This window comes from Leopardus geoffroyi, chromosome A3 (genome assembly GCF_018350155.1).
Source record: "Leopardus geoffroyi isolate Oge1 chromosome A3, O.geoffroyi_Oge1_pat1.0, whole genome shotgun sequence".
Lineage (NCBI taxonomy): Eukaryota > Metazoa > Chordata > Mammalia > Carnivora > Felidae > Leopardus > Leopardus geoffroyi.
Genome location: NC_059336.1, coordinates 27,367,899 through 27,386,066, shown reverse-complemented (window position 1 = coordinate 27,386,066; position 18,168 = coordinate 27,367,899). Strand labels below are relative to the sequence as shown.

The 18,168-nt window shown below is 42.2% G+C and overlaps 1 protein-coding gene and 1 non-coding gene across 2 annotated transcripts; one reads left to right on the top strand and one right to left on the bottom strand.

Annotated features, from left to right (window-relative positions):
• The first annotated feature begins 1,418 nt into the window (after window positions 1-1,418).
• DEFB115 (defensin beta 115) lies at window positions 1,419-4,442 on the top strand. Its single transcript, XM_045444994.1, is given in 2 exon segments — window positions 1,419-1,512; window positions 4,113-4,442. Coding segments are annotated over 2 exon segments (333 nt in total). The 3' UTR covers window positions 4,352-4,442.
• An 8,115-nt stretch (window positions 4,443-12,557) lies between these two features.
• LOC123581830 lies at window positions 12,558-12,664 on the bottom strand. Its single transcript, XR_006704042.1, has one exon. It is a non-coding gene; the product is annotated as a U6 spliceosomal RNA (small nuclear RNA).
• Between the last annotated feature and the right edge of the window lie 5,504 nt (window positions 12,665-18,168).

The following is an 18,168-nucleotide window of genomic DNA, read 5'->3' as shown; positions in this document are numbered from 1 at the left end:
TTTTTGGGACAGAGAGAGACAGAGCATGAACGGGGGAGGGGCAGAGAGAGAGGGAGACACAGAATCGGAAACAGGCTCCAGGCTCTGAGCCATCAGCCCAGAGCCTGACGCGGGGCTCGAACTCACGGACCGCGAGATCGTGACCTGGCTGAAGTCGGAGGCTTAACCGACTGCGCCACCCAGGCGCCCCAGAACATGTGCTCTTGAAACAAGTAAGCCAGACCCGAATCCAGACCTCACTCCTAAGCACTGTGTAACCCTGGGCAAATTACATTTGCCTATCGGGATCCCGTGAGGATTCTAGGGGCTCACGTATGGAAAGTGCTTACGATGGCTACTGAAAGACAGTAAGGCTTCAGTGGACGGCTTCACGCTCACTGCTTTTCCTGGAGAAGGGACTACTTGGATATCAAGGGCACAACAGGTCTCCTGATATCCACCAGGCTGTCCCTGATACCTGCAACTGTAAGAAGAAGAGAGTAGACTGGAAGAGCCCTGGGCCCACCAAAAGGTGTAAAATGACTCTACCACAGACTAAGGACTCCAAAAAGAAAACCCAGTGGACTCACAGACACACTTACTGATGGAGCCCAGGCAGTTTCCCCTTTTTGTTGGAGAATCTGGCGAGGGGGGAGGGTAGGTATTTTTGCTGTACTCTTTGATGGCTGAAGTCTAAGAAAGTTGCAGAAGGAGCCAGTATTAAGGACGTGGAGTAGGAAATAAGGAGTAAAGGCATAGTTAAAGAGTTGGATGTTGGGCTGGGTTAGGAGGGTCTTAGTCTGGTTTTTTTCTTGCCCGCAGTATGACCCGAGGCAAACATCTTCCACTCTCTGAGGCTGCATTTAAATAGCTGAGAAATGCCGGTTCTAAGATCTATCAGGGTATGAGTGAATACCAACATGCATTCATTAATTCATTGTTTTCAACAAACGTGCATTGGACCCTCTGGATATACAGAAATTATAGCCAGTCCCTACCTTCAGGGGCTCACTGTCAAAAGTTGCCTTTGACAATGTCAGTCTGATAGGGGAGATGAACTAGAAAAATCCTTAGCCTCAACTCAACATGAAAAACATTATGGCAGAAAGAAGGAAGCACAAAGGCTGTGAGAACATAAGGGAGGAGGCTCCATTGCCCAAGGAGAGGAGCTTGAAAGGCTTCTTGGAAAATGGGTCCATTCTCTCCACAGTGTCACAGACTCGTGACAGACTTCTAGGTCCTCTGCTAATTAATGCCTTCCACCTTCCCAGATGATGTCTCGAGAAGGGCTCTGAACATTGGATCATCGATTTATGTTGCTAACCCACAAGCTGATGGGTGGTGGGGTGCTCTGCCCTTCTCTGATTTGTTGTCCATGACTCAGCCGTACCCAAGACAATAAAATCCGAGTGAAGACCAACCTTTCCCGGCACATCAGTATGCTGCCGGATCGTTCCTCTTCCCTCTCAGGATACATTAAACTTTTGCTCCTGGCCTTACCTGTCCTTGTGCTCCTGGCTTAGGCTTCCCCAGGTAACCAGACCATGGAGAGGAGGGAAAAGGGAGTGAGAATGGGGTTCTACGCATAGAATTATTGAAAAACTGATCATGTGCGGCCGTGAAGACAATCTACAGAGATAACTGAGAGGTAGTGAAAAGCCTTGGTATAGTGACTACGTCCCATAATAAGGGTGGTCTGTCACTTCCGACCATTATGGTGTTTTTCATGATGGCAAATATGGGCGGAGCCCAAGGTTTCTCATATGATGTCCCTTCCGTATGCAGAAGCAACTGCAGCATCCCTGGTGTCCTTAATATCCTTGTCCCAAATGTCAACGGGGTCTCATCCCAGGTGTCTCTCACTCCAACCTACTTTCAATTGATACTGCCTCTGGTAATAACAGGTCCCATTACTTTGCTTCTCCATTGTTATGTGGATTTGAACGTTCCTTTAAAACAATCAGAAGAGGTATCTTGCTCTTGTCTTCGAATACGGATAGTGAGGGGCGCCTGGGTGTCTCAGTCGGTTAAGCGTCCGACTTCAACTCAGGTCACGATCTCGCGGTCCGTGAGTTTGAGCCCCACGTCGGGCTCTGGGCTGATGGCTCAGAGTCTGGAGCCTGCTTCCGATTCTGTGTCTCCCTCTCTCTCTGCCCCTCCCCCGTTCATGCTGTCTCTGTCTCAAAAATAAATAAACGTTAAAAAAAATTAAAAGAAAAAAAAAGAATACGTATAGTGAAAAATTTGTAGGTTGACGCCCGATATCTGGAGTTTTGTAAAAACAGGCTCAAGGCGTGGAGCTGGGGTTAAGGCAGGTGATTCTGGATTCCAGATTGAACATGGCCATAGCTCTAACAATATGATAGATTTTATGACTGAGCAGTGAATAACTTTCTGAAGGAAATATTTTCTGCTTAAGCTTCCTGGGGATTCTAAAGTTTATTGTTTTTTCATGTTTGTCCTTGAGAGGGGCACCTAGGTGGCTCAGTCGGTTAAACATCCGACTTCGGCTAGGTCATGATCTCACGGTGCATGAGTTTGAGCCCCGTGAGGGGCTCTGTGCTGACAGCTTAGAGCCTGGAGCCTGCTTCGAATTCTGTGTATCTCTCTCTCTGCCCCCATCCACCCCCCCCTCCCCCCCCCCCCCACCGCCGGCTCTCCCTGTCTCTCAAAAATAAATAAACGTTAAAAAAAATTTAAAAGCCACAAACTTTAATGATTATCCTTGGGCGGGGCGGAGGGTGGGGTGGGCAGAGAGAGGGAGACACAGAATCCAAAGCAGGCTCCAGTCTCTGAGCTGTCAGCATAGAGCTGGATGCGGAGTTCGAGCTCGAACTCACAAATCACAAGATCATGACCTGAGCCAAGTCGGATGCTTAACCGACTGAGCCACCCAGGCACCCCTAAAGGTATTTTTTAATGTTTATTTATTTTTGAGAGACAGAGAGAGAGCGCGCAAGCAAGGAAGCAAGAGCAAGAGGGGCAGAGAGAGAGGCAGACAGAGAATCTGAAGCGGGTATGCCCCGACAGCAGAGAGCTCTATGCAGGGCTCGAACTCACCAACCGTGAGATCATGACTTGAGCCCAAGTGGGATGCTTAACTGACTGAGCCACCCAGACATCCCTAAAGTTTATGATTTTTATTTTCATGATTTCCTTTTGGATTATTGCTGCTAAAAGCTGCACCCTCTCTTGGATCAGCTTTTCAAACTGAAAATCTTTGTCAATCACTGAGTTGTTCTAGAAGCAAAAGAAGGTAATTCTGGGCTAATACTGAGTTGGTTTCAGCCTGCTTTAAACTCTAGTGAGGGCTAATTGGTCTTGGGGAGGGAATTAGAGCTGCAAAAGACATTTTGGGGAAAGAATTTGCACATTGATTCATGGAATCAGAGTCATCTTAATTCTGATTTTTCCATTCTGAACATCCAAGTGAGAAAGAGAGACTTGGGAATTATCGTCCAGGAGGGGAGTTTGGGGAAAAACACAAATAGAGGGAATCAAGATACTATGATCTCTCAAAGGAACCCAGGGTGTTGGGGAAGTTGGGTGTGTACTCTGTGTTTTATAGATCCAGATAAGGTTGAGCCACAATGTCATCTAAGTGCAGAGTTTTACACCATCCAGAATATCAGCCTGCAGGTCGGCAATATACACTGATCTTTCAATGTTCAAAGCCCTGTTCTAGGGCGTCATTTGGGTCATGCACCTGGAACAGTGCCTGGGACACGCTCTGGTGTTCAACAAAGCACTGTTGAGTGAATAATGAACAGAGTGGGGCAAAAACAGGGAATTAAAGGTATAGGTCCATTCCTTGGCAGGCACCTAGATTTGGGGACAAGGAGGAACGAGTGTTGGTGAGACTGAAAAACGACAGGTGAAAACATCACAAGTACAGAAATAAAGTCCAGTTAGAGCTGGTTGAAGGAAGGGAGATAACTACTCTTATCTTGTACCTGTCGCGACCAGTATTAAGCATTTCTCCATGGACAGACTTATTTAATTTTCCCAAGAATGCCATTACATTTCGGTAGTTCATTCTAACCATTATTACTATAATACTAACATCTGTAGTCGAATAGTCTCTACTCTTTTTCATGTATTTTGTTTATTCATCTTTTTGCTTATTTTGATAGATGGATGGGTCAAAAGGTGCAGTTGTAGAATTGGCAGATGCAGGCAATCTTGCAAAGAAAATGAGAAGAAGAAAGAAAAATGTGGGCCAAAAAGAATTTGCTGCATCCCTGATGGAAAGCACATATCCTTAAACCCTTATGAGAAACAACAGATAAGATGTCAGTTTAAGGCAAGAACAACTCAACATCCACCAACTCTTGACGTAAGACTTTTAACAGCCAGAATAATGAGTCAGTAAAGGACCTACATGGTCCCTAGCTCCTTAGACAGCTGCTGGGTCTTCACATAATCCATTAAAGAAAATATGCTCATTCCAGCTCTCTTTCCGTCCTGCCTCGCTAGTCCTCTGTAGCCTGATATCTCTAGGTTGTCCCAGGGTTTGACTGATATTACTGGTTCTCACTGTAAGACAGTTTTATAGGATCTAGATTCTGAATTCCTAAGCCTCTGACCAGGCGCTGCTAGGTCCCTCAACATGGAAGTTTTCCAGGCTAACGCAGCTTCCATCTTAGCCACACATTCTTATCTAACGCCTCATCCTAGACTCTTGAGGTAGGTCAGTGTGTTTGGTCCAGAGGTCTTCTTTTGCCTCTTTAGCTCAAGGTTTAGCCCAAGATTCTGCCTCTTGGGCTCACTCTTGGAATTTATCCCTTACCCCAGTTCCCTAATCGCACTTGGCTTTCCAAAGATTGGCCTGCCCTCTGACTGGGAAACAACCATTGCCACCCTACCCAAATGAAAGGGGAAAATAGTAAAACAAAACAAAACACACACACACAAACAACCAGTACCCCCAAAACAAAAAAACAACCCCCCAAATCCTCAACATTTACTGAGAACTTATGGGTGCAAGGCCTTGTCCTAAGCATGTTACATACATAGTCTCCTTTTGTCCTAACAGCTAGCTCCATGAGGTTAACAGCATAGTTTTATGTCTCTTTGCCAGAAGAGGAAACCAAGTCACAGAGAGTTTAAGCGACTTGCCCCAGGTACCGTTGACCACTGAGCTAATAGTTCAGTAGCAGGATTTTGAACCCATGATGCCCGAGTTTAGACATTATGCTTCTTCCCAGTGGAAAATCATTACTGCAGCACCCAGAACCAACCTCTTTAATGTGGGAGGTGTGGCGGAAGGCAAGGACTTGTGAGCCTCCTTGTGGTTAAAATGTGTAACAAATCCAGCCCTAACTTGCATATCCAGGCACAAATAGAAATGATCCCGAGTTGCAGTTAAGGAAGGAGTTGTTCCCACTTAGCAGTCTTAGTTCAGAGGCCAATGCCAGTCAGGTCTAAAGAGGAAAATTATCCCTTGCCTCTGTTGACGTAATAATCTGGAGAACACAGTCTGGAGACAGTTTGCAGCAATCCTCACCATCGTGGCAGATTCTAACCATTCAGTGCCTTTCTCAAAGGACTTTCACATCATTTTCCTCATTTCCCTCCAACCATCTACCATCCCAATCTACCACAATCTACCATCCCAAACCTCAGAAGAGGTCCTTAGGATAGCTGGAGAGTGGATCTGAGACTGGATCTCCACTTACTTAGGCACAGAGATGCCAAATAATATTTAAACTTTAACCCAGACCACACCCACGGCTGCAGAAAAGCCTTAGAAGCCACCTGTTCTTGTACACGTTTTTCTGCATTTTTGGCTAGAGAAATTATGCCTACAAACGGACGCAGGTGTCAGAGGGTTATATAAACATGCCTCCAGACCATAGTCCCAAAGAAGTGAAAAGGGTGCAGTGGAAATTCAGATGCACTAATAGGATGTGACTGTATCTATCCCCTCACTACTCTGAGCCTCCTTTTGCCCACTCCCAAAATGAAAGTGTTGGACTAGGTAATAAACTCCATAAGCCTTTCAACTCCCAAAGCCTTCTTTATTCTTCACATTATGGTAAAAACCCACTCTCTGGATCCATGACTTCAGATTCCGCTTTAGAAAGCAAAGGCATGGAGGATGACAAGACGGAGAAACAGGAAATTGGCCTCAACCTAAGTATTCAAACCATAATCCTAAAATATATCTTAGTTATCTTCTTGTTCCTCACTGCCCCCTACACATCACGTCGGCTACAAAGACCTTCCGAGGCTGCCTCCATAGCACCTGTTTTCCATCCCGGCCTCTGCTATTCCCATTCAGCCATCATCTTTTCTTGCCCATTGTTATTGGCTGACTGTGTCCCCTCAAATTCATATAGTCAAGTCTTAATCCCCAGTATCTCAGAACATGACCACATTTGGAGACAGAGTCTAAATTTAAAGAAGCAATTAAATAAAGATGAAATCATTAGGCTGAACCCTAATCCAATATGACTGGCATTCTTGTAAGAAGAGGAGGTGAGGACACAGAAGAAAAACCATGTGAAGGCACAGGGAGAAGATAGCCATCTACAGGTCAAGGAACAAGGCCTCAGAGGAAATCAACTCTGCCGACACCTTGACCGTGGACTTTTTAGCTTCCAGAATTGTGAGAAAATAAATGTCTGTTGTTTAAGCCACTCAGCCTGTGATACTTTGTCATATTAATACAATATACATACACATACACATACTTTGAAGTATTAATACACATACTATAACACTTATATCCCACTTGTCTTTTGGTCTCCCATCATCCCTTTGACTCCCTCCATTGTTTCCATATAGTTGCCAGTGGATCATTTCTAAAACCCAAATCTGAAATTTTTATTTTTCCTTTCAAACTCTTCAAAAGCTGTATGATGATTACACAATTCTATACTTCCTTTGTGATAATCCCTGTTCACCTCAAACTCTCCCTTTCCATTCCCACCGTGGACCTCACAAGCAACTTGTGTTCTTTGAAATTAATGTTTCTCACCCTTTTTTTTCTCCCTCTCTCTCCTTTTTTTTTTAATGTTTATTTATTTACGTTGAGAGAGAGAGGGAGAGAGAAAGAGAACTCAAGCAGGCTCCATGCTATCAGGGCAGGGCCCGATGCAGGGCTCAATCCCATGAACCCTTAGGTCATGACCTGAGCTGAAATCAAGACTCAGACACTCAGCCGAATGAGCCACCCAGGCACCCCCTCGCCCTTTTTAAAAATAGGCTTCCCCTTTTGCTGAGAAGCTTCTTCTTTTTTTTTTTTTTTTTTTTAATTTTTTTTTTTTTCAACGTTTATTTATTTTTGGGACAGAGAGAGACAGAGCATGAACGGGGGAGGGGCAGAGAGAGAGGGAGACACAGAATCGGAAACAGGCTCCAGGCTCTGAGCCATCAGCCCAGAGCCTGACGCGGGGCTCAAACTCACGGACCGCGAGATCGTGACCTGGCTGAAGTCGGACGCTTAACCAACTGCGCCACCCAGGTGCCCCGAGAAGCTTCTTCTTGCCAAACAAACATGCTTCTCTGTAAGTTAACACCTAAACAGTACTTCTACCTGCCCTAAACCACGTATATTCTTTCTTTCCTCGCCACCAGAAGGGTCCTTTTATTTATTTACCTTAAATTTTTTTACAAATAAAATTTGCTTATATTTAAGGCATATAATGTGGTGATTTGATATATGAACACACAATCTAGTTAATTTAACACACTTATCACCTCAAATAGTTATCTTTTTTCTAGATAAGAGCACTTAAGATCTACTATCTTAGCAAATTTCAAGTACACGATAAAGTTCTCTTAGCAAATTTCAAGTATAAAATAAAGTATTAATAATAACAGTCACCATGTTGTCTGTTAGATCACCAGAATTTAATCATCTCATAACTGAAAGTTCATACCCTTTGACCAACGTCTCTCCATTTCATGCCTACCTTCTCCTCCTCCAAACCCTGGCAAACGCCTTTCTGCTCTTTTCTGTGAGTTCAGCTAATTTAGATTCACCATATAAATGAGATCATAGAGGATTTGTTTTCTGTGTCTGGCTTGTTTCACTTAGCGTAACGTCCTCCAGGTTTATCCAAGTTTCCAAAATGGGAGGATTTCCTTCTTTCTAACACTGGATAATATTCCACTGTAAATGCGTGTACTTGTATATGTACATGTGATATTTAGATACCAAATTTTCTTTATCCATTCATCCACTGGCAAACATTTAGGTAGTTTCCGTATCTTGGCTATTGCGAATAATGCTGCAGTGATATCTCTTCAAGATACTGTTTTCATTTCCTTCAGATATATACCTGGAAGTAGAATTGCTTCATTTTTAGATGAAGTAGATAGCCTCATTTTTAACTTTTTGGGGAGTTTCTGTACTATTCTTCATGATGGTTGTATTGATTCACACTCCACCAGCAGTGTACCAGCAACCCCCTTTCTTTACGTCCTTGTAAACACTTGTTCTCTGTCTTGTCTTTGGTGTAATAGCCATCCTAACAGATTGAATGAATATTTCATTGTGGTTTTGATTTACATTTCCCTGATGATTAGTGATGTTGTATACCTCTTCATATAACTATGGACCATTGTATGTCGTCTTTGGGAAAATGTCAGCTCAGGTCCTTTGCCCATTATTTAAATGGATTATTTGGATTTTTTGCTACCGAGCTGTATGAGTTCTTTACATATTTTGGATATTAACTTCCTATCAGATGTATAGTTTTCAAATATTTTCTCTCCTTCTGGAGGTTGCCTCTTCATTCTGTTGTGCAGAGACATTTTAGTTTGATGTGGTCTACTTACTTTTACTTTTGTTGCCTATGCTTTTGGAGTCAAACCCAAAAAATCAGGGTTGCCTGCGTGGCTCAGTCAGTTAAGTGTCTGAGTTCAGCTCAGGTCATGATCTCACCGTTCATGAGTTCGAGCCCTGCATCAGGCTCTGTGCTGACAGCTCAGAATCTGGAGCCTGCTTGGGATTTTCTGTCTTCCTCTCTCAAAAATAAATAAGCAGTAAAAAAAAAAATTTTTTTTTAATCCACAAAATCATTTCCAATGTCATGAAGATTTTCCCTATGTTTTTTGATTGGAGCTTTATGGTTTTAGGTCTTCTGTTTAAGTCATTAATCAGTTTTGAGTTGATGTTTTTTGGTATGGTATAAGATAAGTGTCCAATTTTATTTTGATGCATGTAGATACCCAGTTTTCCAAGTAACATTATTGAAGAGACTAGCCTTTTCCCACTGTGTTTTCTTTGTGCCTTTTTCAAAGATTAGTTGGCCATACATAAATGGGTTTATTTCTGGGCTATTCTATAGGTCTAATGTGTCTGTTTTTATGCCAGTACCATACTGTTTTGAATACTATAGCCTTGTGGTATATTTGAAATCAAGAAATGTGACGCTTCCAGCTTTATTCTTTCTCAAGATGGCTTGGGCTCATTGGAGATTTTTGTGGTTCCATATGAATTTTAGGATTATTTTCTCTATTTCTATGAAAAAAGCCATTGGAATCTTAATAAGGATTACATTTAATCTGTAGATTGCTTTGGTAGTATGGGCACCTTACAGTATTTATTCTTCCAATCCATGAACACAAGGTATTTATTTTCTATTTATTTGTGTCTTCTTCAATTTCTTTCATCAGTGTTTTATAGTTTTCAGTGTACGGGTCTTTCACTTCTTTGGATAGATTTATTCTTTTTTTTGAGGATTTTTTTTTTCAACGTTTATTTTATTTTTGGGACAGAGAGAGACAGAGCATGAACGGGGGAGGGGCAGAGAGAGAGGGAGACACAGAATCGGAAACAGGCTCCAGGCTCTGAGCCATCAGCCCAGAGCCCGACGCGGGGCTCGAACTCACGGACCGCGAGATCGTGACCTGGTTGAAGTCGGACGCTCAACCGACTGCGCCACCCAGGCGCCCCTGGATAGATTTATTCTTAAGTATTTTATTATTTTTGATGATTTTGTAAATGGGATTTATTGATTAATTGCTTTTTTTTTTTTTTTTATAGTTATGCCCTCCAGGGGCGTGTATAGATGTCTCCTGCTGGGTTTCTTGTGTGGGCAGGACTGCTTCTGAACCATGGCTGAGAGGGATTGGAGCAAGGCCCATGGGCCTGTTACCTGAGGCAAAGGCGGGTGTGACTCATCCCAGGTCCTTTGACATGGTGCTGGTAACAAGATCACGGTCAGATGGGGCTGTAGCTGAGTCCACAGGAGGACAGGGTTATTTCTGGCTCTGTAGCCAGTACCATGGTTGGTTAGCCTGCCATCTGGTTGCTGGCCTGCCTTCTCAAAATGGCCTTCCTCAGACTTGGGCTCTGCAAATTCTTAAGATAAGGTGGTCAGGAGAGCTCTTTCCAAATGGGTAACATGTGTGCTGGGGACAGAAGGATCCAGCATGCATATAACTAGAGAAATAGTTATGAGCCAGGTAATCCCACCATGAGTCCTTCCTTGAGGTGGGAATAAGCTAAGGGATGTTTTGTTCTCCCCAGACATGAGAATAACTTGTGTAATAACTAGGCAGTATTCTCTGGATACAGATTGTCGATAGATAAGGTAGTTGTTGGCTTAAGAGCAAGCTAAAGTTCAGAAACATCTGGCCATGTTTGATGACCCGGATGTTGATATGTGCATATATTATTTAATTGTTTTCGTTGAAGATGAAGAAAGAAGGGGTTTAATCCTTGGTTAAGGCATGATGAGTACAACAACAATTTTAATATTGGTCCTTTTGACCAGCCTATAAGAACCCAAATGATAGCCCTACACAGATAGAACCTGAGGTAGCAGCCTCATCCCAGGTGAGAAAGTATGACTCAAAGGGTAAGAAAAGAGTTTGTTTCCACATTTGGGTTCCTGTCATGCTTTATCCCAAAAAGGTAACCATGATCCTGACTTCTACCAATTTCTTTTGCTTTTAAAAAGTTTTTAAGAACTGAAATCATTCAGAAAACTCTCCTTTGTATCTGGCTTAAGCTCAGTGGAACACTTGTAGGTTCTTCCATGTTGTTACATACCACGATAGTTTGTTATTCTCATTGCTGTGCAGCATTCTCTTCTATGAACATTCCAGAAGTCATTTATTCATCCTAATTTTGATGGACATTTGGTTGTTTCCACTATTTGACTAGTAAAAATTGCAATGCTATAAACATCCTTGGGACATGTCTTGCAGTGAAATATGTCCATATTGTTTGTTGTTGAGTATATATCTAGGAATGGTAGACCACAAGGCATGTAATTGATCATCTTTAGTAGATACCGTCAGTTTTCCAATTTGGCTGAACCAATTATACTCCCACCACGACGGGAGTTCTAGTTGGTACACATCCCTGCCAACACTTGCTGTTGTATATCTTTTCAATTTAACCACCTGATAACTGTATTGGGGCATCACATTATGGCTATAATTTGCATTTTCCTGATGCACAAATTAACTTGAACCCATTTTCGTATTTATTTTCATGTTTGTTAACCACTTGGCTACTTTCTTTTGTGAAATACCTGCTCAAGCCTTTTCCTATTTTTCTCCTGGGTTGTCTTTCTTTTCCTATTGGTTTGTAGGGGTTCTTTTTATATTCCAGATATGAGTTCTTTGTCAGGTTGTAGGTATATGTATTATACTATTTGCTCCAATTCGGTGGCTTGCCTTTTCTTTCTGCCAATGGCATCCATTGGTGATTTTCTTTTTTTCCGTTTTGGTCAGCACCGAGGAAGAAAAAACACAGCCTACATCTGATAGCTGTACTAGTTGCTACCAGGTGGACCATGGTGTTTCCCTGCTGAACATAAACAAATTCACAGGACGGTAAAGTCAGAAAAGGGCTCTCTGCGACCAGTATGGAATAAAATGTCTTATATCCTTATAGTTAAGTATGGATCTTATAGGCAGCATATGGTTGGACTTTGTTACTTATCAAGTTTGGAAATAATAGTCTTTTAATTGGAGCATTTAGCTGATTTGCATTTAAGTTAATTAATTTATTTCGTTTTTTTTCAGTCATTTTATTTTATTAAAATTTTTTTAATGTTTATTTACATTTGAGAGAGAGAGAGAGAGAGAGAGAGAGGAAGAGGAGCAGAGAGAGACACACACACAGAATCTGAAACAGGCTCCAGGCTCTGAGCTGTCAACATAGAGCCCAGCATGGGGCTTGAACCCATGAACTGTGAGATCATGACCCAAGCTGAAGTCAGATGCTCAACCGGCTGAACCACCCAGGGGCCCCATCAGTCATTTCAGAAATAGTGTTGTTTTTTTTTTAATTTCTCCTTCTTGTTTTACATTCTTTTTTTTTTTTTTTACAGCATCATCAGTCTTTAATAACTTATAGGCAAAAGCTAAAACACAGTTAATAATAATACAGAGGACACACACAGCTTATAAAAACAGTTGTGGATCTACAAATGTGGAGGGGTTCTTGGCACTTTCGCACAGACACAAAAATAAAGACTACTGTGACTAGCATCCCTAGAAAAGCAGCCTGCAGAGACACCCCAGTTGGGGGGGTGGGCCAGGGGAGGGGTAGCCCTTGTTCATCCCAGATGCATTCTCCAAACAACCTTCTTTGGCCTCAAAACATATCTAAAAATATGGAACGCTTCACGAATTTGCATGTCATCCTTGCACGGGGGCCACGCTAACCTTCTCTGTATCGTTCCAATTTTAGTATATGTGCTGCCGCAGCGAGCATTTGTTTTACATTCTTATATCCATCTTTTCTTGTATTCTTTTGGCCTAGTAGTAATTTTATTATTTCTTTTTCCTTCTGTTAACTTGTTAGTTACATGGTTTTTGTTTTTGGTTTACAATTCTTTGAGTGGCTACCCTAGAAATTATAGCACTCATCCTTTACTTATTATAGTCTAATGTAAATTATTGCTTTTGCCGACATACTAGGACCTTAGAACACTTTCACGCCAATAACCTCCATTGTACATTTTATATTACTATGGTTATGCATTTAACTCTGCAAATATTATAATGGTCCCCAAAACATTATTATAATTAGTGCTCATCCCAAAAGGTGCCCTCCTTATTGCCCATCACCCATTTAACCTACCCCACCCCCACCGCCTAGCAACCCTCAATTTGTTCTCTGTATTTAAGAGTCTCTTATGGTTTGCCTCCCTCTCTGTTTTTGTCCTATTTTTCCTTCCCTTCCCCTATGTTCGTCTATTGAGTTTCTCAAATTCCACATGTGAGTGAAATCATAAGAGATCTGTATTTCTCTGACTTATTTTGCTCAGCATAATACCCTCTAGTTCCATTCACATTGTTGCAAATGGCAAGATTCCATTCTTTTTCATCGCCGAGTAGTATTCCATGGTATATGTATACCACATCTTCTTTATCCATTCATCAGATGATGGACATTTGGGCTCTTTCCATAATTTGGCCCCTTCAAATCAGCACTTTTGTATCCTTTGGATAAAATCCTAGTAGTGCAATTGCTGGGTCGTAGGGTAGTTCTATTTTTAATTTTTTGAGAAACCTCCATATTGTGTTCCAGAGCGGCTGCACCGGCTTGCCCTCCCACCAGCAGTTCCCCTTTCTCCGCATCCTCGCCAACATCTGTTGTTGTCTGAGTTGTTAACTTTGGCCATTCTGACAGGTGTGAGGTGATATTTCACTGTGGTTTGGATTTGTGTTTCCCTGATGAGGAGTGATGTTGAGCATTTTTCTCATGTGTCTGTTAGCCATCTGGATGTCTTCTTTGGAAAAGTATGAGTACACTATTTTTATTAATAACTCATTTGGGGCCTCAATTTCCGAGTGATATTGAGATCCTCATGGTTTGTTACCTTCGTGTAGCCTGGCGTAACTGAAAAGGTGCAGGACAAAGCCTCTCTCTCCTGGACAGAATGTGTGACTAATTTGCATACAGGGAAGTTTCAGGAAAAAAAAAAATCACGCCCTTAAAGAATAGGGCCATTCGAATCGGAAGTCAGCATGGTGTGAATACCCTTGCAGAAAATTCTGGGCATAACCTAAGTCTCTTGGGTCTCTTTTTAAAATAATCATTTTAATTGAATCATAAGGTGTCTACAGAAAAGTGCAAAAATCCTAAGTACGTAGTCTGATGAATTATCATAAAATGAACAAGCCCATGTAACCATTACCTCGGTCAAAAAATAAAACTTTACTAGCATTATGGAAGTTCATCTTATTTTCTTTCGCAAAAGTTATCACTATTTTGATTTCTTTAAAAACCTTTTTTTTAATGTTTAATTTTGAGAGAGAGAGAGAGAGAGAGAAAGTGTGAGCAGGGGAGGGGCCGAGAGAGAGGGAGACACAGAATCAGAAGCAGGCTCCAGGCTCTGAGCTGTCAGCACAGGGCCCGATTTGGGGCTCGAACTCATGAACCGCGAGATCATGGCCTGAGCCAAAGTCAGACGCTTAACCGACTGAGCCACCCAGGTGCCCTCACTATCTTGATATCTAATGCCATATTAATTTTTTCTTATTTTTAAACTCTGTATAAAAGGGAATTATTTCTTCACTCACCATTGTACTTTTGGGTTTAATTAGTGTTATTTTGTGGAGAAATAGTCTATTTTCTTTGCAATATAGCATATTTATTCTCTTGTTGACATGCTTTAGAGTTAAGATAATGCTTCCATGAACATTCTTGTACATGCCTTTTGGTGAAAGTATGTTTCTGTTATGTATGTGCTTCAAGTGGCTATGGTGAAGCATATGGAATTCGTATGTTCAATTTTTCTTCTATCTACCTACCAGCAGTATATGAGAGTCCCAGTCCCTCCATATTCTCACCAACATATGAAATTGTCATGTGTTCAGCCACCTTGGCGTATGCTGAGTAACATCTCACTGAAGTTTTCGTTGGCTTTTCCTTGATAGCTAATGCGTATGGACACCCTGTCTTATGTCTAGTGACCATTTAGATACCCAATTTTGTGAAGTGCCTGCTTATTCTTTTTCACTCTACGTGGTAAGCAAGCAAGGTAAACTATAATCTCAGTTCCTCTGTACCCTCTACATCTACTTAGCACAATCCCAGAATTTTATTTGCTTTCTTGGCTGGAGCCCTTTTATCAAAGTCTACGGCTCCCACCTAACTTCCCTCCTCCGATCATGAATCTTCATAGAATAAAAGACAGACACGGGAGGCTGGAATGCAGTTTTATCGTGAAAATATTTGACAGGAAGTTTTCCAGAAGGGGAAATCGTTGAGGGTCTTCAGTAAAAAGGCATACTTGTGGTGATTAATCTTGGCCACTCAATTTCCTTCGCTATAACATTAGTAAGGATGGTTGAATCTGAGTTAATGCAGCACCTTCTGTTGTTACGACAGAAGTGAACTTCCGTTTCATCTTTTCTGCATCGATCTCTGCATACTCCATAGCCTTGGTGACATTTAGATGTTTCTTCTATCTTCGATCTTTTGAATGCTTTTTTCATGCTTCCTGGGAAAGATATGGCTACGGTCAGTCTCTATGCAGCCATGATGACAGAAGACATAAAATGCGAAGTGCACAGGAGCTGGGATCAAAGCCATCTAGATTCAAATCTGGGCTCTGTTATTTACGAGATCTTGGTCTTTGGACAAGTAACTTCAGCTCTCTGTCCCTTCATTCCCATCTGAACAATGGAAATAATAATAATAATAAAGACTACTTCTTGAGGTTGCTGTGATCATTAAATGAGTTAATGCATGTCAAGTCCCTAGAATAGAGTCTGGCACTTGCTAAGAGTTACCTAAACGTCAGCCTTTGTTATAGTTATTGTTGTTGTTGTTGCTACTATTGCTATTATTATTGAAGGTATTTCCCTGAGAGTTTAAGACTACAGACTTTGCCTACGGGAGTACTTGTGGGGCAAGTTCCCATTTGCCTGAACAGAAATGTGCTTCTGATGCTTAGCTCCTTGGACATAGCCAGATTCTACTCTAAGGCAGGACACGTGCATATTAGTGCACATGTTTATCAGTGCCTCATTGCTTTGAACTAATAAATATGTATTACAGGTGAAACCCCCTTTGCAGTGCCCACCTTCCCAGAAACAGGTACTGTGTATCCATGCGCACGTTGGCATAGATACATGTATACAACTCAGTTTATTCACAGATCCACTATCACATACAGACTGAACACGGACACACCCATAGGCGTGCGTTCACAACCACGCATCAATGCACAGGCCAACAAACTAGTTACTCAGATATATACACATGGGTGTACAAGCCTTCCGTCTGAAAATACTTTAATGGTACAGTTCCCTTCATATAGCTCGTATTCTGTAAGCATTACTCATTAGAAGCAGTTGGGTTTCTTAAAAAAAAAAAAGTCCCTTGGAAAGAAAATAATGACTATCAAACAGTTAAAACTACTTGTGCTGAGAATTTTTGTATGTTACTTCAATGAAAACTTACAACAAACTGCCATTATTTCCATTGTTCACATAAGAAATCCGAAGCACCGGGGCGCCTGGGTGGCGCAGTCGGTTAAGCGTCCGACTTCAGCCAGGTCACGATCTCGCGGTCCGTGAGTTCGAGCCCCGTGTCAGGCTCTGGGCTGATGGCTCAGAGCCTGGAGCCTGTTTCCGATTCTGTGTCTCCCTCTCTCTCTGCCCCTCCCCCGTTCATGCTCTGTCTCTCTCTGTCCCCAAAATAAATAAACGTTGAAAAAAAAATAAAAAAAAAAAGAAATCCGAAGCACCAAGAGAGACTGTTCCTGCTAAGGCCCCCAGATTGAAAAACGAGAGAGCCAAGGTTTAATTTCTGGTCTACGTGACTCAGAACTCTGGAGTGACATCAGGAAGACAATAGGCTAGGAAACTCCAGGCCCTCATTTCCCCCACAGAAACACCAACTAAGCATCATGTGGACCAAAGTGGCTTTGTGGGAATGCTAGAAACCAGTTAAAAAGTTGCATCAACTGGGGGGCACCTGAGTGGCTCAGTCAGTTAAGCATCTGACTCTTGGTTTCAGCTCAGGTTATGATCTTACGGTTCATGGGTTCGAGTCTGGCTTCGGGCTCTGCACTGGTAGCTCGGATCCTACTTGGGATTCTCTTTCTCTCCCTCTTTCTCTGCCCCTTCCCTGTTCGTACTCTCTCTCTCAAAATAAAATAAATAAATAAACATTAAAAAAAAAAAAAAAGAAGAGGCTGCATCAACCAAGGGAACACCTGAACAAGAAAAAGCCACATTCAGAATGGTAGGAACACTTGTGGCATTTTGCTCAGTCTTGCTCCGCCCACTCCTTGGTGCAAGGTGGCATGGTCAGGAGGAAACCACCCGATTCCCAGCTCCTCCCTCAGCATGGAAGGAAGGAAAAGAGTGGCATTTTCTTAACAATATTCTGGCTTGTGTGTGGGCTGCCTGGGGAACTCATATCTGCCTCGCTTGACTCAGAGCATTGATGGGAATGGTGGCACAGTTTGGGTATCAGGTTGGCGAGGGCTGAAAGCAGCGGAGAGCACCTTGACTTGTGAGAGTTTCGGGGGACTATAGTCCCATAGGAGCCTCATGACAAGAGATTATGGAAAGAGGAATATAAGGCCTTGACAGTAAACAGGTGTAAGTTTCTAAGAGAAATTAAGGCATTTAAAGCAACGTGTATATGGAAGGATCAGGGTTGGGGGAAGCACACCATAGGCCCAGGGAGGACCTTAAGCTTTCACGAGATTAGTGACGTCTACCCCTGAATGGAGCCAGTATGTAAAGACCGGGAGTGGGAGCTGTTTTTCCAAATGACCGGTTTTCAAAAAGAGATCACAAGGCATACAAAGAACAGGGAAACAAGACTAACTCAAAGAAACAAAATAAATCTCCAGAAACTTACCTCAAAGAGGCACAGGCCTCAGACTTACCGATAGACTTTAAGACAGCTGTCTCAAATATACTGAAGGAGCTAAAGGAGAACACGGGCAACTAAACAAGAGCAGGAAAATGATACATGAACAAAAAAGTAAAATATCAACAAGAGAAATTGTAAAAATGAAATTAAACAGAAAATCTGGAGCTGAAAAATACAACAACTGAAATGAAAGTTACTGTAGGGATTTAACAGCAGACACAGGAATTTCTACCACTCCGCCCCTTCAAAAAAAAGAAAGACACACATCAGTTTGAACAACTACTTGTGCACGAAACTACCTTCCCAAGAGCCAGTGGATTTCAGGTGAATGATTACAGAACCTCGGTGAAGCCCAGAAATAAGAAAAGGTACAC